Source organism: Propithecus coquereli, unplaced genomic scaffold, assembly GCF_000956105.1.
Source record: "Propithecus coquereli isolate 6110/MARCELLA unplaced genomic scaffold, Pcoq_1.0 Scaffold179, whole genome shotgun sequence".
NCBI classification, from domain to species: Eukaryota; Metazoa; Chordata; class Mammalia; order Primates; family Indriidae; genus Propithecus; species Propithecus coquereli.
Genome location: NW_012142634.1, coordinates 2125043 through 2150410, shown reverse-complemented (window position 1 = coordinate 2150410; position 25368 = coordinate 2125043). Strand labels below are relative to the sequence as shown.

Genomic DNA, 25368 nt, shown 5'->3' with positions numbered 1-25368 from the left:
TTCAGACATCATGGGTGATGCTGTACCTAGACAGTCATTCTTCCGTGAAGGTAACAGGTAGTGCCCTTAGGTGGGAGAGGGGGTGATCTTGTTTAGCGTGGCAAAGCCGAGCCATGGGCACGGCCCCAGAGTAAGGAGGGTGCTCGACTTCCCCTCAGTGCTCCTGCTGGATTTTTTAGGAGAGGTAAGAGAATGGTACGTTTAGGAGCAGAGAGTCTTCAGTCAAATGGCCTGGCGAGCCGTATGACCTTGGCATGTCCCATGAACCTCCCTCTGTCCAGTTTTTCACCTTTAAGATGGAGTAGGTAATAGGACACACCTCCCTGGGTTGTTGTGCATATTAAATGTGTTAATTCTTGCAAAGGGCTTGGAAAAGGGCCTGACACGTAAAGCACTGTATGCATTAGCAATGATGATGATGACGACAATGACAACTATGATGAAGGACTGCTATGCTCCCCTTAGGATTTGCTTATAAGTCTCTTTTCTCTAAACTGCAAGCTTTTGAGAAACTGCATCTTATTAATGTTTTTATTACTACTGCCAATCACAGTACCCAGAACATAGGGGAGCTTTAACCGAGGGACTGAATGCATGGATTAATGGATGAATGCATGAATGAAGACACCTGAGTTTGGGTCTCATCTTTGCCACTACATTGTGCCCTTGAGCAAGTCATTTCTCCTCCCTGGGCCTCAGCTCTTGGTCTCCAGGGAATCAGGCATCTCCCTACACAATGGATTTTTCTGGATGGACGAGATGAATTAGGTAACATCCCAAGTCAGAATGCCCATATGAGTACTATGTTTTTAATTCTGGCAAAGTGATAATGAAGCTTGACTTAATGGTGTTTTTCGGGGTTGGCCACAGCCCAGTGCCTCGGCCAGTGGTTTCTGTATGGTGAGAGCTCAAATGTCAGCTGACTCAGCAGCAGTGGCTCTCAGGAAACGGAGCCATTTCAGAAACACCCTCTTGCTTCCTGGAAACATTATACAGGCGGGTCTATGTGCCAGGAACCGGATTTTGCTAACCCTGGGCCACCTTGGTCACAGTCCTCCCTGAGATGGTCACTCTCTCTGCAGAGAATAAGGCACAAGGACGTGGAATTGCCCGACTTGGGCTGCAAGCACGGCCCCATCAGCCTGCGAGCAGAGCGCTTGGTGAGGTACGAGATCAGAGCCCAGACCCTGGTCGACGGCAAGTGGCAGGAGTTCACGACAAACGAGATCAGGCAGAAGTTTGGGTTTGGCAAGTTGTCCTGCAAGAGCCGTGCAAGTGTTGGTCTTTGCTTCTCTTTTCTCTTTTCGTTTATTTCCTTTTTTGCTCTTTCTCCCCCCTCCATCCCTTTTTGGGGATCACTGGCTTCTAATCTCCAGTGGTCTACACTGGAGTTCACCGGGGAAGCTCGCTTAGCTTCTCAAGGATTATCACAGCTTCAAATAATGCTAAAGAGAAATGTTCTGGAATGAAAAGCAGGGACACATCTGACTGCCTGACTTGGCTCACACCAGATGCATTTTGCAAGTTCCACGGGTATCAGGAGGGTGGGGAGACACAGCGGGGCTCAGTGGGTGTATTCGCATCACCTCCACCGGCGCCTGTGCACAGCCCATCACTTTCCCTGAAACCCAGAGCCTGGACCCGCTTGCCTCGCCCTGGCCCGTGGGAGGACTGGGCCCACCGGCCTCAGTGGGCAGTGCCGGCATCCAGGTGATTCAGTGCCTGCCCTGGCTTTGACAGCCACAACCTAGAAGTTTCCAGAAAGCCTAGGAGGGACTCTTTAGGCTGTAAATTCAAGGAAGTCTGGGGGTGTCCCTTGCCGTCCTACAGGGAATGGGACTTTGCCATAAGCCAGCGAGTAGTTCCCAGTCCTGACTGCACGTCAGAACCATGGGGGCCTTATGGCTTCCCAGGCCAGAGCACCCCCAGATCACCAGACCAGACACCCCGTGGGTCAGGCCTGAGCGTCAATATTTTAAAAAGCTTCTCAGGTTATTTTCTATGGTGTTGGAAATCAGAATAGCAATTTCCCTTGTGGAGGGACTGGGATATAAATCAAGAGGGAACACGAAGGCGATTTCTGCCAGGTTGGAAATATCCTTCATCTTGAGCAGGGTGATGGTGACACAGGAGCTCTTACTTTGTGAAAATTCGGCAAGCTGGACTCTTAAGATTTGTGCGCTTTATTGTATTGTAGTTACACCTGTTTTTTTAAGTTTATTTTAAATACTGTCTAGGCGATTCTGACATGCAGCCAGGGCTGAGAACCACCCGCTCCTGCAACTGTCAGGCCTTCCTCTTCTCCCTCTAGAGAATAATTCTTATCCTAAAAGTCCCATTTGCTTTGTTTTGTTTCATATTTTAGACCTTGAAAATCCAAACTGTGGGCAGCCCAATATATGCAAGTTTTGCTTTCATCTTCCCAGTATCTTGACAGTTTCCAGAAGAATCTATGGGATTTCTCTGCACCGGTCTGCATAAAAGAAAATAAAATACCATGAAAGGGAACATTCAAGTATTCAGCTGATCTTCCTAGATAGTCATGGTCTCATTCGAACTTTTGCCTCCATTTGTATCATTTGAGGGTGGAAAGTACCAGAGCCAAGTCCATTTGCCGTCACCGACCCTACAGCACCTTGCGTCCATCCCTGACCTTGTGCCCTCTCTGGGTGCTGGTGGGAGCACCAGCAGTGACAACAGACTCCCACTGGGAGCGCCAAGGACTTCTCTTAGGATGCAGCTCTGCCTGCTACTCAGAGCAACATACCTGCCCATGGTCCCTGGAAGTTTGGGCTCAGACAGAACAAGAGGTTGGAAGGGAAGGAAGCTATCATAAGGTTCAGAGTGACTTATTTATCATTCCACATTTGTATTTTATTGTATTGTATTTTTTGAGGCAGAGTCTCCCTCTGTTGCCAGGGCTAGAGTGCAGTGGCATCATCATAGTTCACTGCAACCTCAAACTCCTGGGCGCAAGCGATCCTCCTGCCTCAGCTCCCCAAGTAGCTGGGACTACAGGTGCCACCATGCCCAGCTAATTTTCCTATTTGTTGTAGAGACAAGGTCTTGCTATGTTCCACAGGCTGGTCTTGAACTCCTAACCTCAAGCAATCCTCCCACTTCAGCCTTCCAAAGTGCTGGGATTACAGGCATGAGCTACCATGCCTGGCCCATACCACCTTTTTAAATGGAACTTCATGGGTTGGAAAAAGTGAGGTAGAGAGCCTTTCTTCCCACTTTGTGTATTAGTTTTCTATTGCAGTGTAAAAAAGTAACGCAAATTTAGTGACTTAACAGATATTTAATATTTCCAGTTTGCATGGTTGAGGAATCTAGGCATAGGTTCACTAGGGCCTATGCTCAGGGTTTCATAAGACTGCAATTTAGTGGCAGCCAGGCTGTGTTCTCATCTGAAGACATGACTAGGAAGAGTTCACATCCAAGTGCATTTGGGTTGTCAGCAGATTCCTTTTCTTACAGCTGTATGACTGAGGGCCTGGCTGCTACTGGCACTTGGGAGAAAGCTGCCGAGGTCCTAGTGGCCCCCTGCAGTTTCCTGCCGCTGTAGCTTTCTCTACAGACATTTCAAAACATGGCTGGGCCAGGTGCGGTGGCTCATGCCTGTAATCCTAGCACTCTAGGGGGCCGAGGCGAGAGGATTGCTTGAGCTCAGGAGTTCGAGACCAGCTCTGAGCAAGAGCGAGACCCTGTCTCTACTAAAAATAGAAAAAATTAGCAAGTCAAATAAAAATAGAAATAAAAAATTAGCTGGGCGTGGTGGCTCACGCCTGTAGTCCCAGCTACTCGGGAGGCTGAGGCAGAAGGATCGCTTGAGCCCAGGAGTTTGAGGTTGCTGTGAGCTAGGCTGACGCCACGGCACTCACTCTAGCCTGGGCAACAAAAGCGAGACTCTGTCTCAAAAAAAAAGAAACCATGGCTGTTTGCTTCTTCAAGGCCAGCAGGAGAATCTCTCACTCTAGTCTGCTAAGACAGCATCTTGTACCAGGTAATGTAATCATGGGTGTGACAGCCTCTGCCCTTTGCCCTGCTTTCTGGGCCAGAAGTAAGTCACATGTTCCACCCACACCCAAGGGGAGAGGATTAAACAAGGGGCCAGCTTAGGGTGTGTCCACCACAGCGTGTTTCCATTGCCTTTGGAAAAGTGATGGAGAGTGGATGGTGCCCTGCAGATAATGAGGTGGGTGAGGTTAGTCTAATGAGCACCTTAGAGTCAGACACAGGCTGAGGGAACCCCCACCCCAGCAAAGAAGCCCGATGTCCTGTGCAGTATGACCGGAGGGAGAAGCAGAGGAACTGGGCGTTGGGAGCCTCTTGGCAGGTCCTCCCCACACTCCTGAAGCCCTGTTTCCCAGGCTGCTCACCAGCTTGCTCTGGCCAGGTCCGTTCAAAGGGAAGTAGGAAGAGCTTGGCAGGTGAGAGAACAGGAGCAGCCTGGGCAGCTCTCACCCCCTGGGCAGGGAGGCATCTTCCCTCAGTGGCTGCGTCTCCAGGGCTCCAGCTTGCGTACTCGGCAGCCTCCTGCCATGGTTCCAGCGCGACTGGGGTCCCCACTTCCGGTTCCGATTCCACCACCTTGTCCCTGGGCCCCTCCAGCCCCTGGGGCGGTGGGGACGTCCTTCACTGCCAGTCTCTGAGTTGCAGCGTTCTCTCCTGTGTGGCCTCCCAAGTCTTTCCTCGTCTGGGACCCAGTCCTCTGTATCACACTGATCCTGTTTGAAATCCCTGGAGTGGTGTATGTTTTCCAGGCCGGTCCCCAGGGTAAAGGGTTTTCCTGAGTTGGCAGGTGTGGCCCAGTGGCGTGGAGGGTTGGATAACTCGGCCTCAATAATTCCTCTCCTTCCTGCAGGGCTGAGATTAGGGTGAGCTGAGTGAGGCGCTCACTCAGGCTAAAAACCTCAGGGACGCCAAAATATTCAGTAATCCAAATAAATGCTTTCTTAATGCAATATTTTAAGACATCAAAATCAACCCCCAAAAAATCTATGATGTAGCCCGATGAACTGTTGTAAGGTGAACACACTGTATAACCAGCAGCCAGATCAAAAACAAAAGGAGCACGGCCAGGGCCTCAGACACCCCCAGGGGACCCCTCCCAGGCATTACCCCACCAAGGTAAACACAACCCCGGCTCCTGTCCCCGTGAATTAGTGTGGTCATTTAGTTTGAACATTTTATAAACGGAGTCATACAGTGTACACTCTTTTGTGTCTGCACACTTTTGTTCAAGGTCACGTTTTAGAGACTCATCCATGTTTTCATTGGGAGCTCTAATGAATTTTCAAATAAGCATGACAGCTTCACTTAAAAAACTAAATGTTACTTCTACAAAATAATACAGGTTGTCAAAGAAAAGTGAGAAAGGACAAAGAAGAAAATAAAATGGACTGGAATTGCCATCACTGAGAAGTCTGGCAGGCGACCTTGGGGAGGATTTTTAGGTGCACACACATTAAATAGTTTTCTTCCCATTCAAAATGGGATCGCGCAGTGCATGCTTCCTTAGAACCTGATTTTCTTCTCTCAGGAGTTAAACAGGTTGGTTTCTTCAATAGGAGCACAGTGTTTGGGGAGGAAAGGGTTGATGTATTTGCTTCGCCTTCAAGCTGCCAAAGTTTATGATGTCAGAAAAGTCACCTGTCATTTGCCTTCTGTGAACGTTGCTTCCTTGTCTATGGAAAGGGCATGAACTTGCCTCTGCCTCCCTCTCAGTGGTGTGGGTCCCGCAGGCACTGCTGCCTGTAACAGCCCCCTTATGGACCACCCCTGTGTGGACGTCTGAGGCCTCCGTGTTACTGGCTCAAGAGACAGTGCAGCCTCCTGGCATTTTACCGCATTTCTACAGGATAACAAGGATGACAAGAACTATAAACTCGGAAAAGCAAATCTGCAGATGTCCAAGAGAGAAGAGGCTGTTTGGAAGCATCGCTGTGACGTGAATGCTTGCCCACTTCTATGGGAAACAACTATTAGGTATTTGAAGTATGCAAACTCATACTCCAAGAGTTTGCAAGAGTGGGGAAAACTTACAAAGCAGCAATGCCAAAAATGTGTCCCTGCAGTGAACAGTAGAGCTTCGAGGGGTCCAAAAGCCAGGGATGTAGGAGGAAGGCAACCTCAAACACACGGGGCCTGGGCCTGAAGGATTGAGCTGCATTCCCCGCCTCCTCGCCCAGCAACCAGAAGGTGCAGGAGGCAGTGGACTTGTGGTCACACGGGGCCCTTTGACATCATTTCCACCTCCTCGTTGTACAGAGGCAGGAACTGAGGCCCAGCGAGCTGGAGTGACGCTTCTGGTGGGAAATGCTCACTGAGCACCACTGACCAGTTAGACACTCGAGGCACACCCCATCCGCTGAATTCTCCCAGCCCCGAGAGGTGGGTTCATTCTCCACGTCTGAGCAGACAGACAGGCAGCCGAGCCCCAGAGAGAACACGGCATTTACTCATCTGAGGCTCCTCCAAGTGGTAGAGCCGAGGGGCCAGCTCTGGAGCCTGGCCACACAGGCCGGTCCATTTCTGTTCACTCCTATGGTCCACTGAGAACAGGTGAACTGTTTTAGGGTGCTTAATTCAAGCATTTGTTGAACACCTACTGTCCGCTCGACGGAAACGTGCACTGAGCATCTCTGGCGCACCAGGCCACACTGCACAGGGTGCTGTCACAGGTGATGTCTTATTTGATTGTGGCAGGGCCTTGGGAAGGAAGGGGTGAGGGTGGCTCACTGAGGAGGTCGTACATAGATGGGCCCGGAAGGGTGGGCAGTGTCCTTGCAGGTAGGGATAGTGGGAAACGGTGCACAGGTGGTGTTCAGATAGCAGAGAGTGGGCCTGTCTCAGCCCCAGGGCTCTTGAACTGAATGTGCATCAGAATCAGTTGGGACCTTGTGCAAATGCAGATCCCTGGGCCCCGGCTGGGAGAGGCTGATTCTGCAGTGAGAGACGCCCAGAAATCTGTGCTTTAACAGGCTTCCTGGGGGTCCTGATGCAAGACATCTGTGGGTCACACGCAGAAACAACTGCAGTCCGAAGGCTCAATTCCACAGCGGGGTTCCCCACCATGCTCCACACCCGCAGCCGTCCTCCTTACACAGTGCCAAAAAACAACGAAACAGCAAAACCTGTGAATCTGTTTCACCACATCGGCTGATGTAAAAGCAAAACAAGCAAATTTACTGGAATATGAAATAAACAAAACCTTAATGACGAGGCACCTCCTATGGGTGAACCATGTGCTATCATAATTCAGAGTCCACCCCTTTCCACTAGGGGGCGTGGTCTGCCTCAAAAACGGGAATCAGAATTTTAGAGGCAGAAATTTGCAATCTAAAAACTCATTTTGCAGCACCGTATCCTCCTCGCTTAGTGGTTGAAAGTGAACTTTTGTGCATCCTGGGTGAGGCTCTGTTTGTCTAAGTATCCACAGTGTGCACATCACAAAATCTCTGAACTGGGAAGCCTAAGTCTTCAAACATTCTTAAGATGATTTTAAAAGCTCTTCTTACAAGTGAGAACTTCTTAGACTTAAATTTTAAAACCCACAGTCCCAATGCCTGAAGCGGTAGCCATGATCACTGATTGACAAAACTTATGTGTCACGTCCAAAACCTCTCTGTTTGCTTTCCCTGTTACCCACCCTCTGGATCACCTCCCAATCCCTGTTCTCTAAGAGACGGCCCAAGTTCGCTCTGTGCACAGCGGCTCTTGGGTTCTAGAGTCAAACTGACATGGGCTTGAGTCCCACTCTGCTGCTTACTAGCTGCATGGCCTTAGGCAAGTCATCTACCCTCCCTGAGCCTCAGAACCTGATCTGAAATCGACAGTTAAACCTGTGGTAAGTATTAAATAAGTTGATGCGCAATGTGCAAAGCACCTACCATGTAACGGGTGCTTGGTACAATGTATTCCTGTTTCTCCCTGTAGCTTGGAGTCATGTAGCACTTGTCAAAGGTCAAAATGGATGCTGTGTGGTCTTGGGCAAGTCTGTGTGCATCCCTGGGCCTGCTTCCTGTTATGCAAAATGAAAAGCTTGACCTAGTTGCTCCCTGCAGTCCTTCCCGGCTGCAGTCATCGCATTCTCTGATTCTGAGTGGGGAAGAACAGGTGTGAGCGGTACCGCCTACGAACCGGGAGGAGGAACACCTGGGGGAATGAACTGTTCTATTTTCCCATGGACTTACCAGAACGAGAATGAATTAGAAAGAGTAGGAGAGACTTTTTTCCTCTCCCCTCTTTAGAGGGTTTTGCATCCTGGAGACTGGTGTGTCTTATAGTACCAGGGAGGAGAGAGCTGGTAAGCCTAGGGTGAGAAGGGGGAGTGCTAGGGCTGGCCAAGCTGTTGGGGAGAAGAGTGGGCTCCTCGGGGACGAGGTGGGGCAGCTGCAGGCCCCACTTGCACACAGGGGATGGATGTGGGATGTGGGAAGTTTGGCCCAAAGACCCTGCGGCCTTGAGAGCTGGAATGTGGGGAGGTTCTCCTGGAGGAGATAGAGACGGGGGGAACCTCTGTGAGGGAGGAAGGGTCCTATGTCTGCTCTGTCCAAGGTGGTAGCCATTAGCCAGTGTGGCCTTTGAGCTCTTGAAATATGGCTAGGGTAACTGGGAAACTGGCTATTTAATTTTATTTAAATTTAAATATCTGTAAGTGGAAGTAGAAGCAGCAAGGTAACAATGGTGCCCACCATGCAGCAAGGACTGGGCACTTCTGGACTCTGGAGACCCCCAGGGCCCAGAGTGGGGAGCCATGCCTGTGGCCATCCTAGGTCTTTGCCTGGACTGCTGGGTGAAGGCCCCTCCCGGGGGTGGGGAGAAGCCATGCTCTGGAAGAGTTCGATGCCCAGGAAGCAGAACTTGCTCTGTATTGGGGGTACCATTATTACTTTGCTGCTTCTACTTGTACTGACTGCTATTTAAATTTAAGTAAATTAAAATGAAATAAAATTAAAAACTTCATTTCTCAATCACACTAGCCACATTGCAAGTGCTCAGTGGCCACACGTGGCTAGTGGCTGACAAATGGGCAGGGCAGAAAAGGGACAAAAGGCTCTCGTGACTCCTCCTCGTGACTTTGAGCTTTGTGACTTTGAATGAGTCATGTGACCTTTGCACTTTCCTTCCTTGACTTCACTCATTGCACAGCTGTGCGGTGAGCTACTGCTGGGGCCAGGCTCCGGCTATGGTTGCAAAGGTGAAGAGAACACGCTGTCCCCGCCATGGTGGAGCCTGCAGTGTCGGGGAGACAGGTGTTAATGGGATAGTTGCAACTGCCCGAAGGCCCTGTAGAGAGGGAGCCCAGTTCTTTGACAGCATAAAGCAAAGAAATCTGCCCTAGATCCCAGCAGGGGCTTCCAGGCCCAAGGAGGGCTCTCCCAGAGGAAGTGGTGCTTGAGCGGAGATCTGAAGCAGGAGTGGGAAGTAGAACGGTTCAGGTGAGGATGTAGAGAAATCGGAATCTTCCTGCGCCGCTGGTGGGAAAGGGAAATGGCGCAGCCGCTTCTGCAAACCAGCGGTTCCTCCAGTGATTATGCGTAGACTTACCGTGTGACCCAGCACTTCCCACTTCTGGGCATGTACCCAAGAGAAATGAAAACTCACGTCCACACAGAAACTTGCACATGAATATTCACAGCAGCAAGATTCGCAATAGCAAAAAAGTGGAAGCAACCCAGCTGCCCATGGATGGGTGAGGGATAGACACAGTGTGGTCTCTCCACGATGGAATATCATTCAGCCGTAAGAAGGAATGAAGGACTGACACGTGCTACGTCAGCGAACCCGGAAAACATTGTGCTGAGTGAATGAAGCCAGGCGCATGCCAACACGTATTACATGATTCCATTCATGTGAAAGGTCCACAGGAGGGAAATCTAGAGACAGAAAGTAGATTAGTGGCCGCTTAAGGCTGGAGACAGAGGAGAGTGACAGCTAAAGGACACAGGGTTTCAGTCTGAGGTGATGAAAACGTTCTAAAATTGAGTCATGGTGGCTGTACAACTCTGTGAATATGCTGAAAACCACTAACCCGTACGCTCGAATTGGTGAATTGTATGGTGTGTGAATTCTATCTCAATAAAGCAGTTTAAGAAAAAAACAGGAGGAATTGAGGGCTCAGGAAGAGATTCAAGCCCAGACAACATGTGCAGGGGAGCCTGATGCCGCTAAAGAACAGGAGGAAGGTGGCCCGCGTGGCCAGAGCCAGCGGAGCCAGCGGCAGAGGCCGGAGACGGGGGGCCGGAGGGACCCCGTGGGACCTGGAGGCTGCGTCCGGGGTGTGGGTGTCTTTCTCGAGAGCAGTGAGGAGTATTCAAAGAGTTTTAGGCCTGGGTGTCTTGCATTTTGAGGAAGTCATCCTGGATGGTGTACGGAAAAGGAGTTGGGGGCAGAGTGGGAGTGAGCAGAGTTCAGACGCTTTGAGTGATCCGGGCAGAGGGGAGGGGCACGGCTGGAGCCCCAGCCGCGGAGACCGTGAGAAGGGGTGGACTGGAGAGAAGGAGAGCTCAGCCCGCCTCTGTCCAAAGGAGGGAGGATCCCTTAACCTCCCTGCGTGATCCCTTAATTTGTCCTGGTCTCCCAGTTACCACCCAGGGGCGTGACCGGGGCACTGGGGAAGGAAGCTTCCTCTGCTGTCACTCACTGTGCACGCCCTTCTGGAAGCCATTGCACCAGTTTGTTTAAAGGTAAACATTCCCAAAGGACACTGGCTGGGGACAGTGTAAATGGGTTCTGTCTGCTGAGGTTGATGTGGCAGCATCTTAGAAAAGAGTTTCGGATGTTAACTACTGCAGTAGATCGTGACAATAACGGCCCCCCGGTGAATTGCCTCCCTCTGCGCACGCCCCTGGGCTTTGCTGCTCCACCCATCAACAAATGGGGTCTGTTTCTACACCCTCTTGAATCTGGGCTGGCCCTGGGGCTTGCTTTGGCCAATAGAACATGGCAGAAGTAACATGGTGCGAGTTCAGGAGTTTGGAGCTCAGGGGCCTTCTTGGAGCCTTGGGAACATGTGGTGCAGCGGCCCGGGCTAGCCTGCTAGAGGGTGTGCTGTCACATGGGGGAGAACCAAGGGCCTCATCCAGCAGCACCAATCACCAGACTTGTAGGCAGGGCCATCTGGAACCTTCCAGCTCAGCCCGCCCATCAGTGATGTGCAGCCTCATAAGTGACTCTAGAAGAAACCCTGCAAAGGATTTCTCCAGCCAAACCTCAAAATCATAGGAAATAATTAATTGTTGTTTTAAATCTTTAAGTTTTGGGCAGTTTATTACCTAGCAAGAGACAACTAAAATATATACCCCTTTTGAGTAAGCAAATCCATGTTAGGAATTTATACTAATAAAATCAAAATCTAGAAAATGGCCAACAATTTGGCTACAAAGATATTCCTTGTAGCATTGTTTGTAATACAAAACATCAACATGATCTTAGACGCCTAACAGCAGGAATTAGATAAAAATAGGGTATATCTATATGCTAGGCAATCATTAAAAAGTTTTTGTTGAAGTATCTAGTAGAAATAATAAACTGTTAGTTGGAAAAATAAAACAATGTTTGAAGTATGTAAATATGATCATTAAAATATGCACATTTTAAATATATTTTAATATGAAATTAATGGGTCCAAGAGCATGTGCAACTTCAATGTGATACTGTATAATTGCTCTCTAAAATGGCTGTGACAATTCTTCTTCCCACCAGCAGTGAGGGGAACCCTTGCTGCTGCTTTAGTTCTGGTCACTTCCCACCGGCCACCAGCGGTGAAGGCCACTCGACTGACACATGTGAGAGTCAGGTCAATCCACTCAGAGCTGATGTGACTTAAGTCAAAGGTTTCTTGACCACCAAAGACACCTTCCTCTGACCCACTTCTCATCCAACCAAGGGGGCCTGATTTGCTGGACTCCCTTAAGGAGAGAGAAACTTCGGATGCAGCGTTAAGAACAATAAGCAGGAAGCCAGGTGCCATGGGCTGCAGCTGGGAGCAGGGGGCTGCCCAATGTCTGCTCCCAGCGCACTAGAAAGGGCTCAGCGAGTCTTGAACACAGTGATTAACTTCTCTTTAATCTATGCCTCACTGAACAGCACGGCCCATTGCTTGGCTTCCCCAACAAGAGACATGAGTCACTCGATGTCTCACTGTGGCCTGAGCACGTTTCATTCCAGGCAGGTGCAACTGTTCGTTTATGTGCCCTTGAGATACCCAGGAAGTGAACAATGCTTGTTCTCCTCCTCTAACACCAACTCGATTTCGAATCAATACTGCCTTAGTTAACACAGTGACTATTGCTCTACGAGTCTTTTTTAAACTGGTTCAGTGCCAAAGAGATAGGTCCCCATTTCTTTTCCTGGCTGTTGGATCAAATCTTTGGGTCTATGGAATGTGGGGCATCTCCTTAAGTAACAGGAAGTGTATTAACTCTTGGCTTAATTGAGAAACTCATTGACCACACCACATGTGAGCGTCCTACGCGGGCAACCCTTGGACTGCCATAAAGGCCAGGGACAGGCAGGGAAAATCGGACCCAGCTGTGCGCTGCGTAGCTCTTTTCTTCTAATGTGGGTCACTCCTTGAAGTAGGACAGTCTGCAGGTGTTCCCTTTGTGCTCAAACACTCAGCTCTTAACCCGTGAAAGACAGACGCAGGAACAAAGGCCTGCTGGGGCACGCTGGAGAAGCAGAGATGGCGGAGGGAAAAGCAGCAGGCCCTGCTCGCACTGCCGACGCCTTATCCTCCCCGGACTCTATGATACAAACTGTTCAATTGCGCTGGGACCTACAGATCCGGATTCCACCCTGCCCCCTAACCACTTTCTAGGGGGGTGACTCTGGCAAATCATCTCGCTTTTCTGAGCCTCAGTTTCTCATCTTCACAGAGCCACTGTGAGGATGAAATGTAATGAATGGGGACGTGTGGTAGGCAGAATAGTGACCCCGAAGATATCCGTGTCCTAATCCCCAGATCCTGTGACTGTTACCTTCTACGACAAACGGGACCCTGCAAATGTGCAAATGTGACTAAGTTAAGGCTCTTGAGATTACCAGGTGGTTATCCAGGTGGGCCTGCCGTACTCACAGGCATCTTTATATGAGGGAGGCAGGAGCTCCCAGGGGCAGGAGGCAGTGAGATCACAGACGCAGAGGCTGGAATGAGGCAGCCACAAGCCAGGCATTGCCAGCGGTCCCTAGAAGCTGGAAGGGGCGAGGGATGGATTCTCTCCTCGAATCTTCAGAAAGAATCAGCCCTGCTGACACCTTGACTTTAGCGCAGTGACACTGACTTCAGACTTCTGGCCTCCAGAACTGTAAGAGGATAAGTGTGTGTTTTAAGCCATCAAGTTTGTGGTAATTTGTTATAGCAGCTGTAGGAAACTACTTAATAGTACCAGCTGCTTTGTAAAGTCCTGCGAAAATGGAAGAATTTGCTGAAATGTAGCCAGAGTCAGGTGAAGCCAAGTGGGGCAGGTGTGCCTGATGAGCCATCCAGGCCTAGGCCTGCAGGTGTCTATTTGCATGAGCTTATTTGCAGGGAGGGCAGGTGCCTCCCAAGAGGGCTGAGTGCCTGTGTGGCTACCTACCCCTGCTGGTCACCCGGATTTGAGCCCTAGCCCCGTGAGCAGAGGTTCCATGGACAACGATGACGCAACTGTTTTCCAAGGGACTCTGACAGCTCATGGATACAAGCAGTGCTGCTTTGGGGCCCAGACGACAAGGTGAGACATAGACGGGGGGAGGGACATTTGCCCCATTTGGGTTGCACACAACATGGCGTGACTACAGCCTGGTAGATACTGCCTGGTGCATTCTGGCACGCTGAGCACTACATCAAGACCACTGGCAGAGCTCAACCTTGGTCACTGCCCAGGTGGCAGTGGACCAACACACCACCCTGCAAGCAGCAGGCGTCACTAAGAGGTTTGACATGAAGTTCTCCTGGAGGTCCCCATTGCAGGGGTTAAGCACAAGCCACTGGCATTTGGACTAATGCGTGCTGGTGCCCACCCACTAATATGGCCTTGGGACCCTCAGGCCAAGGCAAGGCCTGCCTGTTGGCATCCACCAAGTTTCTCTCTGTCTCTCTCCCTCTTTTTTTTTTCCTCTCTTTTACAAAATGTCAAAGTATGAGAACACCAAGTTTCTCTTTGGGATACCTGTCCCTAGCGGGTCCGCTCACTTGGGTTCACAGCACAGGTGGGACCACTTCTCCCATTTTGTAAAGCGTGTCTTATTCAGGGGAACTCACATATGATTTGCCGGGAAGGATTCTTCCCAGTTCTGATCACTACTCCTCCTCTGCAACACGTATTCTGAGGCCACCTGGAGCCACGAAACACAGTGGCAAGCAGGATGCCAGATGGCACCAGGCTTCTCATTCCGACTCTGTCTCTTCACTCTCTCATGTTTTCTCCCTGCTACTCGCCACTCCCTGGGCTGGTCTTGCTCCTACTGGCTTGTCCATTACAGCTCCACGAGAGCAGGGGCTTCTCCTCCTTCCCCGGGGAACGTCCGGCCCTCGGAATGCTGCCTAGCACAGAGCAGCTCGCAAACCTCGCTGAGCTAATTAGCTGACGCCCGAGTGTGATGACTGAGAGTGGAGGGGGGTGCTGGGGACTTGAGAGGCGTGTGACATGTCTCCAAGTCCCCTGCTCACTGGGCTGGAAGATCTCAGAAACCGGCTAGTGAAAGAGGCCCGGGAAGCCCACAAAGGGATTTTTCCACCATGATGGCCTGAGGGAGGGTCAGCGGGAGCCCTGTAAGAGTCAGCCTGGTCCTCCTGCCACGGGACAGTTCGCTCTTCCCTGAGAGTGCCGAGACTGAAGGCCAGAGTGCTTCTCCTTCGGCTTTCTCTTCCTGCTTTCTCCCTGGCCTTGTTTGGTAGCATCTGCCTATCCCCCTGCTGCCCGGCCTGTCCTCCCTTCTCAAGCCTGGCTCCTCCAGTCAGTGTTAAGGGTACCCTGGAAAGTTTCCTTTGGTGGCCCAGTGCTTAGGAAAATCTCACAAAAGGACCTTAGCATCACCGTAAGTTTTCCTCTAAACACCTTTGTCAGGATAGGATATTCTGAGTCATTCTAGAATTTTAAAATTTGTGGTACCAAGGTGGGGCAGGAAGGGGAGCAAAGACAGAGAACCTCCTTGTTTACACAAGGCTGTCTCCTTCCGCAAGTCAGTCCTCAGACTCCCAACTGTTCTTGATTTCTGAGTCTCTCAAAGGCCTTCGGAGGCAATGCTTGTGTGTGGTAGGGAACAATTTCCCCCCAGTGCATCTTAGATTGACACTTCTGTAAAATACAATGAAAAATTAGTAACTAGAAAACAAAGACTTAAAATACAACCTTATTGGTCATGCATGTGCTGTGGCAACATCGAAATGCTACAACTGTTTCTAAGCGCCTACTCCCCATTTCTGCAAATATCCCACTGAGGATGGGTAATCAGTGTTTGCGCCCTGGGACCACTCCGCAGAGCACAGTCCGTAGCATCACGCGCGGGCAGATTGCTTGTTTGCTTAAGGCTGGAATCCTGGAAGTGCTCTTTATTCTTTAGTGTATGAATCTATAAAGACTGTCTCAGTAGACAAGGAAATAGAAAAGCCACTCAGGTGGTTTACTACTCACCCTGGTCTCGCTATAGGGGAAAAGTGAGCTCCCACCAACAAACGAGGGTCACCAAAGCCACCATTTCCTCGGCAGGAGACAGAGGTGTTCTCGCTGGATTGTCCCAGACTGCCAAGAAAGGGAGGAGCCATGCTTGCTGTGAGGGGGAACAAGAGGTGGGGTTGGGTTGGGGACTGGATGTGGCCTGGTCCCCTGCACTTGTCCTGGCAGGGAAGCTGGCCCACATGAGGGGGGTCGTTGCTGCCGTGTTAGTGCAGATTCTGGATGAATACTGGTACCGTGGTGGCAAAGTTGTGACGAGTCGACGTACAAAATGGTTTTTGGTGGTTAGGATCGCTTGAGTTGCTACGTGGTGTGCCTTTGATACGTCATCTCCAGCCACCCTATTAGGTTGTTTCCATTGTTATCATTGTCACTTTACAGATAAGGCAACTGGCCTCCAAAAGCCAGAGTGCCCCACCAACGCGGTGAGGCGGGTGAACAGCAGAGTTGGGTTTTGCCCCCGGCCCTTTTGGTTTCGGATGGCTTTTTTTTGTTTTTTCCGGCCCCCCCTTGGGGCCCCAAGGGGGTTTTGGGGGAGGGTTCCTTGGCCCGGGGTTCCCCGGGTTCGGGGGCGGCTTTTTTGCCTTGAACTTTTTTTGGGGCAGGATTTCGGCCCCCCGGCCCCCTTTTTTTGGCCCGTTGTTCTTCAACTTTGGGTTTTTTTCGGATTCCCTTGGGGGCTTTGTAGCATCCAGGCTGCTGGGCTCCCAGCCCCAGCGATTCCGAATCGGTAGGTCTGGGGCAAGACAGAGAATTTGCATTCAGCCAAGCAGCGGATGCTGAGGTTGCTGGTCCCTGGCTCATGCTTGGGGACCCCTGGTGCAGAGACAGGAAGGACTGTGCTCTGACATGCTCTGACTAGGGTTGTTGCTCCCTGGGCAGGACTGTCTGTGGGGCTGGGAGGCCTGGTGATCTGTCTTCAGTCCACTTCAGGGGTCCTCCCACCACCCCGTCCTGTGGGACTGCCTATAGTTTGTTCTAAAGGACCAATTCAGCACAGTCGCACCCAGTGAACTTTGGGGCACAAGGGCTCAAAAGCCTATGCTTTCACACCTCCTTGGACTGTGGCGCCTAACCCAGTGCCAGGTGCATGTGGGTGTTTGCTGAATGCCCAGGTGTATTCTCTCAGAATAGCAAATCCCATAAATTCCCGTATATCCCCTGGGTGGGAGGAAGAAGCCTATAATACTTTTCTTTCTCCTGGTATCATTTTATTTATCTTCAGAATTGGACACGTACTGACCCAGCCTAGAAATGACAGGAGAGGGCAATCAGAATCCATAGGGAATGGAGATTTTATGCAAGAAAATGAAGAAATCAACCCAGCACTCGCTCAGCCCTGGCAGATGGGCTCTTGATGCACCGAAACCCAATTCTGCACATAGCGGGTGACACTGCATTGTGCCAGGCCACTGACCCTGACTGCCTGGGAAGTGAATCGCTCTGTGTGTGGATGCAACATTAGATCTGTGTGTGGGCCTAGTGTTCTAGCATCATCCTGGGCCCAATCTTGCTTTCCAGAAGATGCACTCTGTATCACATCAAACATGACAACTCAGCCCCTTCCATGTCAAAGCTAATCTGTTTTGTTACCAATTTTGAAAGGATTTTTACCATTTTGCTTTTGAAGTTATTTAGCTATAAGAAATATTTAATGTATAATTGGCCACAATTTCTTAGCAGTCATGTGTATCTGGGCACTTTTTGTGAAGTGAAAGAAATCTAACCTATGTCATTTTCAAATGTCGTGAAACTCAGACATTCGGATTTAACAATTAAGGAAGTTAACAAAATGTTACATTATGTGTGGATATTTAAACATTTACTAATTCCAGTATTGTCATATCTTATTTTGAAGCAAAATTTTTTTTTCTTCTGCTTTTAATCATTTTCAAAGACTCATAGGACCAGGCACTGTCTTTTTAGTACCTAAAGGTTAAAATATTCCTGCCCACAGGCCATGGGGACGCTCTTCCCTCAAACAGCCCAGCCTGGGCCCTCTCCTGAGAACACCTGCGAGGCTCGTTCAGTCCCTCTGCAAGTGTGAACACAAGCATCACCTTCTCCATGAGGCCAACCCTGACCATGCTGTCCCCTCCCGGGACCCCCAACCCTCTTATCTGGCCTTGAACTTTTCCTCTCTGATGTGCCGTGTAATTTGCTCATTTAGTACGTCTCTTGTTTACTGTCTGTCCCTCCCACCCCACCCCCTCCTACTCCACCCGAGGACAGAAACCGCAAGAGGACTTGGATCTTTGCTTTTTGTTCTCTTGGGATGTATCCCAAGTACCTAGAAATGAGCCTGGCAAGCCCGGTGCTCAATAAATATTTGCAGAATAAAAGTGCATATCTTATTGTAGCTGGAAGTCAGGGTATTAAGTGAGGATCTTCCCTTATGTGACCTGAAGCCAGGAAGGAGCTAGGGCCTCCTTTTGCATAACATCTAGGAAAGCTGGTGGCCAGAGCTTTACCTACAGGGCGGGGAAGGTCTGGGAGTTGGTTCCGTGTCCTACTTGCCAGAGCATTAACTCAAAGCCGGTTTGATGCAAGCAGGATGGGGTGGCTTTAGTTGGGTACAGTGAGGCCCAATCCATCCAAATGCCCTCTGGTGCCTCCTTGACCTCCACTTGGCCCTGATGGCACGCAAGTACTGAGGACAGCCAGGCTTCTGCAACTTCCCCACCTGCCTGAGGCTCCGTGGAGCGGCCCTGCCTGAACTACCCGGACCCATGGCAGAGGCTGTGGGCGTGGTCTGCGCTGGTCCCCCATGTACAACAGTGCTGTTGAAATCGTCTCGCTTGTATCTTCAAAGGTCATCATTTTGCTCTCTGGGCTACTGCACGTGCATTTGTTTTAATGTTAAGAATTGTGTTTGCCCCCTGACCTTTCAAGTGTGATCAGTGTTCTAAGAAGGCAGCCACCCTTATTGTGTGTTCTTGCTATAGCTCTGGCACACCACCTGGGGTCCTTGCTGGGCAGTGGCGTTCTTGGCTGTTTGTGAATCTTTGAGCTGGGCGCCCCGGCCTCACTGAGGGAACACCTGCCGCTGAGCTCCAAGCACACTCAGCGCGGGACACACCTGGTTCACTCCACGGGGCCAAAGTCCACTTGCCAGCTGCATCTTCCACTGTGTATGAAAAGGAACATTTTCTGGTTTCTCCCACCCTCAAAAGCAACCCAACCGCAGCTGGTGGACGTGGGGAGAGGGAATAGCTATGGCATGAAGAATGAAAGAGTGAGACCCTAGTGACAACAACCACAGCATCACTTTTGTATTAGCATAACAACTAAGAGTCATTGAATCTATTATGTGACAGGCCCTGCGATAAGTGCCTTATGTACGTCATTTTGTTCAATCCTTAAATAACCCTGTGAGGGTCCAGGTTCCATTTTTATCTTCGTTTCACAAATGAGGGAAAGGAGGCACAGAGAGACTAAGGAACAGTCCCTAAGTCACACAGCCAAGCACACAGAGCCAGGATTTGAGCCTGGGCCTGTCGGACTCCAGAGTGGTCACCCACTCCCTTGCTGGAGACAAAGGTGCACTCTCTTGTTACGCTGCTGAAGCTGTGTTTGGGGCTGGCTTTGAACAAGGTAGGAGATGCTGGGAGAACAGTCCGGAGCTTCGGAAGGTCAATGGCTTTCTTGGGATTGATGAAATTAATAAAAAGCTACAGCCCATGACCAACGTTTAAATTTGTTCTGACTGTAATTCATTATACTTCATCATTAGGAAGGTAAAGAACCACTGTCTTCCTTTGGGTCTGGCATAAACCCACAACCTTTCTAGAAAACCAAAAGCCTTCAAAGTATGCCTTACCCTTTGGTTGGTATTCCACAATATGCAATTTATTACTAGAATAAAGTACACAAAGATGTATAAATATGGTTTTTCAGCACATTTTTTGTTATAAAAAAAGTTGGAAATAACCAAATTGTCCATTAATAGAGGCTTAATTAAGCAAATTATAGGACGTCCATTCAACTGACTTTGATCAAGGAATCTGTATTTATTGACATCGAAAAAGGTGTGTAGGTCATGTTACTGAGTTAAGGGAAAAAAAGACATTGATACCGTTACCCCTGTTCCTCCCACGAAGCACAGCTAAACACCCTGGATGTTACATATGAAAAAACCGTAAGAAGACTTTTTAAAGTGGGGAGAAGGCAATTGGACAGAGTCCTCAGGACTCAAGGAATGACACGGTAGTGAGTTCCCTGGTTTTCTTTTTGCCTCCCGTGTTCCAGAACGCACACGGGAGACGTTGAAAAAGTGTGGCCCCAGATCCGCTCAGTGGGAAGCCTACACTTCCACCATCACCCAGCTGTCATGAGGTGCTCCGATTCCACACCCACCTCCTGACACGTACCGGGGCATTGTCAGAGCAGCCAAGTGTGACCACAGGACTGGCAGTAACAAGCCTCCGCCCCACACACGCTGTTCGAGAATGCCCATGGAGCCTGGACTTCCACCACCATCCAGAGATTATGAGGTGCCTCTCCTCTTCCTCACTGGGGTCCTGTCAGAGAAAGGCTAGAACTCCCACTCCCCACCACAATGACAAGGGACCCCTCCCCTCTGGGTATCAGTGCAGACCAAGGAGAGGACCCGGAATTCCACCCTTACCTAGGATAACAAGGTGGCACCTTACCACCAGCCACAGTGGTGTCACAGAAGACTGGCTAAAACGCAAGAGTTAAATAAGATCCAGAGTTTTAGAATATTATACCTGAACGTCCAATAAATGTTTCAGTAAATAAAATATTTCAATAAAAAATCACTTATACCAAGAACCAAAAAGATCTCAACTTGAATTTTAAAAGACAACTGACACCAACACCAAAATGACACCGATTTAGAATTTTCTGACAAAGATTTTAAAGCAGCCATCATAAAAATGCTTCAAAACAATTGCAAACATACTTGAATTAAATAAAAAAATAGAAATTCTCAGCACAGAAATCCAAGTGTCAGCAAATAAATAGATCAAAGAAGAAGAACCAAATGGAAATTTTAGTGCTGAAAAATATTAATACAATATGCAAAACACAACATAATATGTTATTGATGGACTCAACAACAAAATGGAAAAGACAGAGAAAAGAATCATGATCTTGAAGATAGAAACATAGGAATTACCCAGTCTGAAAAAAAGAAAGAAAATAGACTGAAAAATAAAATGAATAGAGCCTAGGAGGCCCACTGGATTATAACAAAATTATGTCCTCAGAGCCCCAGGAGGAGAGGTGAAACAGGGCAGTGTTGAAAGGCATTCTAAGAAATAATGACTGAAAATGTCCCTAATTTGGCAAAAGTCATAAACCTACAGGTTCAAAAAGCCGAAAGAACCCCAAATGGGATAAACCCAGAGTTAATTCATGCCAAGAATCATCATAGCCAATTTTGAAAACCAAAGACGAGTAAAATATCTTGAAAGCAGCCAGAGAGAAATGATGCATTTCCTATAGAGGAAAAAACAAAACCCAAATAAATGACAAGCCAAAAAAATCCACTTGAATGACAGCGGATTTTTTCATCAGAAACCACGCAGGGCAGGAGGAAGTGGCCTGACATTTTTTCCAAGTGCTGAAATAAAAGAACCATTGACCTAAAATTCCATATCCAGTGAAAACACCTTTCAAGAATGAAGAGGAAATCAAGCCATTCTCAGATGAAAGAAATCTAAAAGAATTTGTTGTCTGTAGACATACTTTAAAAGAATGGCTAAAGGAAGTTCTCAAAACACAAAGAAATGGTGAAAGTAGGAATCTCAGATATTACACACCTATTCGAATGGCTACTAGAAAAGAGTGATGAGACAAAAAGGTGGTGAGGACGTGGAGAAACTGGATCTCTCATATATTGCTGATGCAAATGCGATATGGTGCAGCCACTCTGGGAAATGGTTTTGCAGTTTCTTAAAAACTGAACATACACTGACCATGTGATCCAACATTTTCACTCTTGGATGTTTATCACAGAGAAATGAAGACTAGGTCCTCACAAGTATCTGTACATGATTGTTCATAACAGCTTTATTTGTAACAGCCCCAAACTGGAAGCAGCCAAAACGCCCCTAAATAAGCGAATGATCAAACACACCGTAGTACGTCTGTACCGTGGGATGCTACTCAGCAATTGAAAGGACTGGACTGTGAATACACGCAATGACTTGGATGGTTCTCAAGGTCCATCTCAAAAGGTCACACACTGTATGATTCCATGCATGTATCATTCTCAAAATGTCAAAACTGTAGAGAGGTAGAATGTTAGTGGTTTCCAGAAGGGGTGGTTTCCAGAGGTTTCCAGAGGGGTGGATGTGACTATAAATGGTGGCATAAGGGGATCTTTCTGCCAGAATAGTTCCATGTCTTGGTTGTGGCAGTAGTTACACTTATCTACAAGTGAGACACAATGGCATAGAGCAATACGCACACATTGTACCAATGTCAACTTCCTGGCTTCGATATTGTACTGTAATTGTGTGAGATATAACCATTGCGGAAAACTGGCTAGAGGGTACAGGAGGCCTCCCTGTACTCTCTTTGCAACTTCCTAGGAATTTTTATTTCAAAATAAAAGTGTTTTGAAAAAGAAGTATGTAGGACATGATGTCATTTTGTAAAATCACTCAGCTTTATCTATGAATGAAGGTATCTGTGTAGAGAGGTATCTGGAAGGGCATTCACCAAATTTTTGAGGGATTATTACTGAAAGTTCACATTTGGGGGTGATTTTTCACTTTCTTCTTCACATTCTATGTATCGTTTGAGTTATTTTTAATTTAAACCCTAAAGTAGATGAAAGGGCCCTCATGGACACTGGGAAGAAGAAGGGAAAATGGAAAGGACACATCCATTCTGCCTTGGCATAGGGCTGGCATGGTGGCCTGGACTATGGCTGATTGGATGGATTGGAGGCTTTTGCCCCCAGGAGGGATACTTGCCCCCCTCCTGTGGGGACAGCCTCTCTGCGGAGTCCGATACAGCAGCAACTGCTTCCCTGATCATCGATCCCAGGCCTGGGCAATTAACCGACCCATCCCCTTACCCTCTTCATCATGCTCTTCCGAATGACTCAATTAACTCACTTAATTTCAAATTCCCACTTGAGCTGGCAGTTTTTAAATTTAGTATTAAGCCCAAATAGAAAACAGAGAGTAAAGATTCTGCTGTTTCTATAGATGGTGGATATTAACTATCCCAACTAGTAACAACACCAGTAATTCAATCATAACTTCTTGAGCCCCAATGTGCAAAGCAATGATATCACCAACTCTTAATACGTCATAGATGGACTCTTGTCATACAAGTAAATTAGACAAACACATGCAGATTCAGTGACATTATTCTTGGTTTTGATGAGCAAGGATTTGTTCTGATTTTCCCACTGGGGAATTTGTGCATGTAGGATTATGGTATTAAAATGAATTGGTGTGTGTATGTGTGTGTGTGTGTGTGTGTGTGTGTGTGTGTTGTGTTGTGTTTCTCTTAAGCTCAGCACTCTTTTGTGTCTGTTAAGATAGTCGTGCAAGACCTTGAGTCCTGGCTCTTTCATTTCCTAGGTGCGTGAGCTCTACTTTTCTCATCTGTGGAATGGGACACATACCTGGCAGGGTTGTAGTTAGTTCTAAATGAGACAAAATGTGTAAAACTGGGTCTAAACAGACCTAAAACAGAGTCTGTCAACATGGTAATTTGGCTTTGTCTTCCTTGTCTGTGTGTCCATCAGCAAAGAGGAGATGACAACCCTACAGTGTCTTCATTGCCTTAAAGAGGTGGTAGGTCTGGGCACAAAGATGCAAAAGGGCCTAAGGAGAGAAGCAGGTGACAGGTGCAGGGGGACGGCTGGCAGAACTGACGGGTTCTGCAATGAGTTGATGGGAAGCTTTAATTGAACTGGAAGTGAGTCTCAACTTTATCCTGACAGCCTGTAGAGAAGGACGGGGATGTCACTCTCTAACCTTGAGCGAGTCTTTTCCCATACAAGGGCCTCCTTATCTGCAGAAGGCTGGGAAGAGGGGCTGGCACTGCCTGGCTGCCTCCTTCCCAACGTGGCTATGAGAAAGAGGCTGGCACTTGTCAATGGCTCCTCAGTGACGGTTCCTTTGCAGACAGGTCTTTTCCCCTTGCCCCGAGGGGGATGCTGTGACTGCCAGGGCCACCTCCGGACCCACAGGCTCACAGTCAACAGGGTGAGAGCCCTGCCCACCCCCAGATTCCCTCCTCCTAGGACTCCAGCCTGCTTCCCCGGCTTGCTGAGGGCAGTTGCATCTTCTCTAATGAGGCAGATGCTGCCCTCTCTCCCCCAGAAGGTTGGTATCTGTGAAAGGGACAGCCCCCTCAGGCTGGGAGGACACCTGGGCTAAGCTTCTCCACTGGCAGCTCAGAGTGGGCACTTTCTCTAGTCCACGTAGCCCCGGAACATTCGCTTTTGTTGTCAAGATAGGCCTGGATGCACTTTCCAAGGAGCCAAAAGCTGCTTCTCTTCAGGAACTTTGTTACCCTGGTTACCTGGCAGAGACACCTATCTGCCACTAAGGGAGGGCCTTGGAGGTAACTAGCGCTTTACACATACCGCAAAGGGCAGGTGGGAGGGGGCCAGCCTCTGGGCCACAGGAGGACAGTCATTTACCTCCTGTCCTACCGTGCATTTAATGAATCACTCTCTCCATTCATCATTCATTCATTCAGGCATTTATCTGTTGCTTGATTTTATTCAGCTATCAGTTTGATCATCCATTCATTGATTCATTCATTTATTCAGTTAGACATTCATTTGTCCACCGATCCACCCATCCACCCATCTCTCCATCCCTCCATCCATCCACCACCCAACCATCCTTTTATTTGGTCAGTCGGTAATTAGATCAGCCACACAATCAACAGATACATACGTACACCCACATCCAAGCACTGTCTTTTGGCAGTGAGGAGGGAAGGGCTCTAGCATCCATTACCAGATTACTGTGTGTCAGGTATGATGCCGACCTCTGAACATACTTGATTTTCCCATTAATCCCAGAAGCAGGTGTTAAGCTCCCCACTTACAGAGGAGGAAGAAGGCCCAGAGAGTCTGGATGGCCCATCTAGAGACAGTCAAGCAGTAGGAGACAGAGCCAGGGTTCCACCCCAGGTCTTCGTGGCTCTTCAGCCCATCCCCTTTCCAGTTTTTGTTTAACATCACTCTTTACAGGATGCTTTCATGTTCTCTTGACCCTGACCATGATCCTGAGAGGTGAGTCGTATTGCCCTCACCCCGTGCAAATGAGAAAAATGTGGCTCAGAGAGGCTGATGAGATTCTGAGGACCGCACGATTGCTGAGGACAGAATCTGAACTTGAATTGGTTTTGTTCTTTCCACAGCATTGTGTACTCCAAGAATTAGCTGCATAGGGCAGCCAGCTCTGAGTGGCTCTGTCTTCTGGGTGTGTGGGAGAGAACCCTGGGTTCCGGGGAGAAAGCACTAATCGTGTGCCGGGGGCCGGGGGAGGCTTTCTGCAGGAGGGGGAGCCAAGCCGGATGTGAAGGATGGGGGAATGTTGCCAGGTGGAGCGCACCCCGAATGGGGCAGAGGTGCAGTCTGTTTAGGGGTTTTACTAGAGCAGAACACACCTGTGTTGGGCACAGGATGATGAGCTGGGATGTAGGTGGGGTCTTCCCTTCCAGAAACACCACGCAAAGAGTCCGGAGGACTTTC

The 25368-nt window shown here is 48.9% G+C and overlaps 1 protein-coding gene across 1 annotated transcript in view; it reads left to right on the top strand.

The window, feature by feature from the left end:
• Positions 1-25368, top strand: part of BTBD16 (BTB (POZ) domain containing 16) — an 82314-nt gene that overhangs the window by 45808 nt on the left and 11138 nt on the right. Inside the window, exons 14-15 of the mRNA XM_012642379.1 lie at positions 1083-1271; positions 2366-2425. Of these exons, the coding sequence (XP_012497833.1) occupies positions 1083-1271; positions 2366-2425 (249 nt within the window). The remainder of the gene's footprint in view (positions 1-1082; positions 1272-2365; positions 2426-25368) is intronic.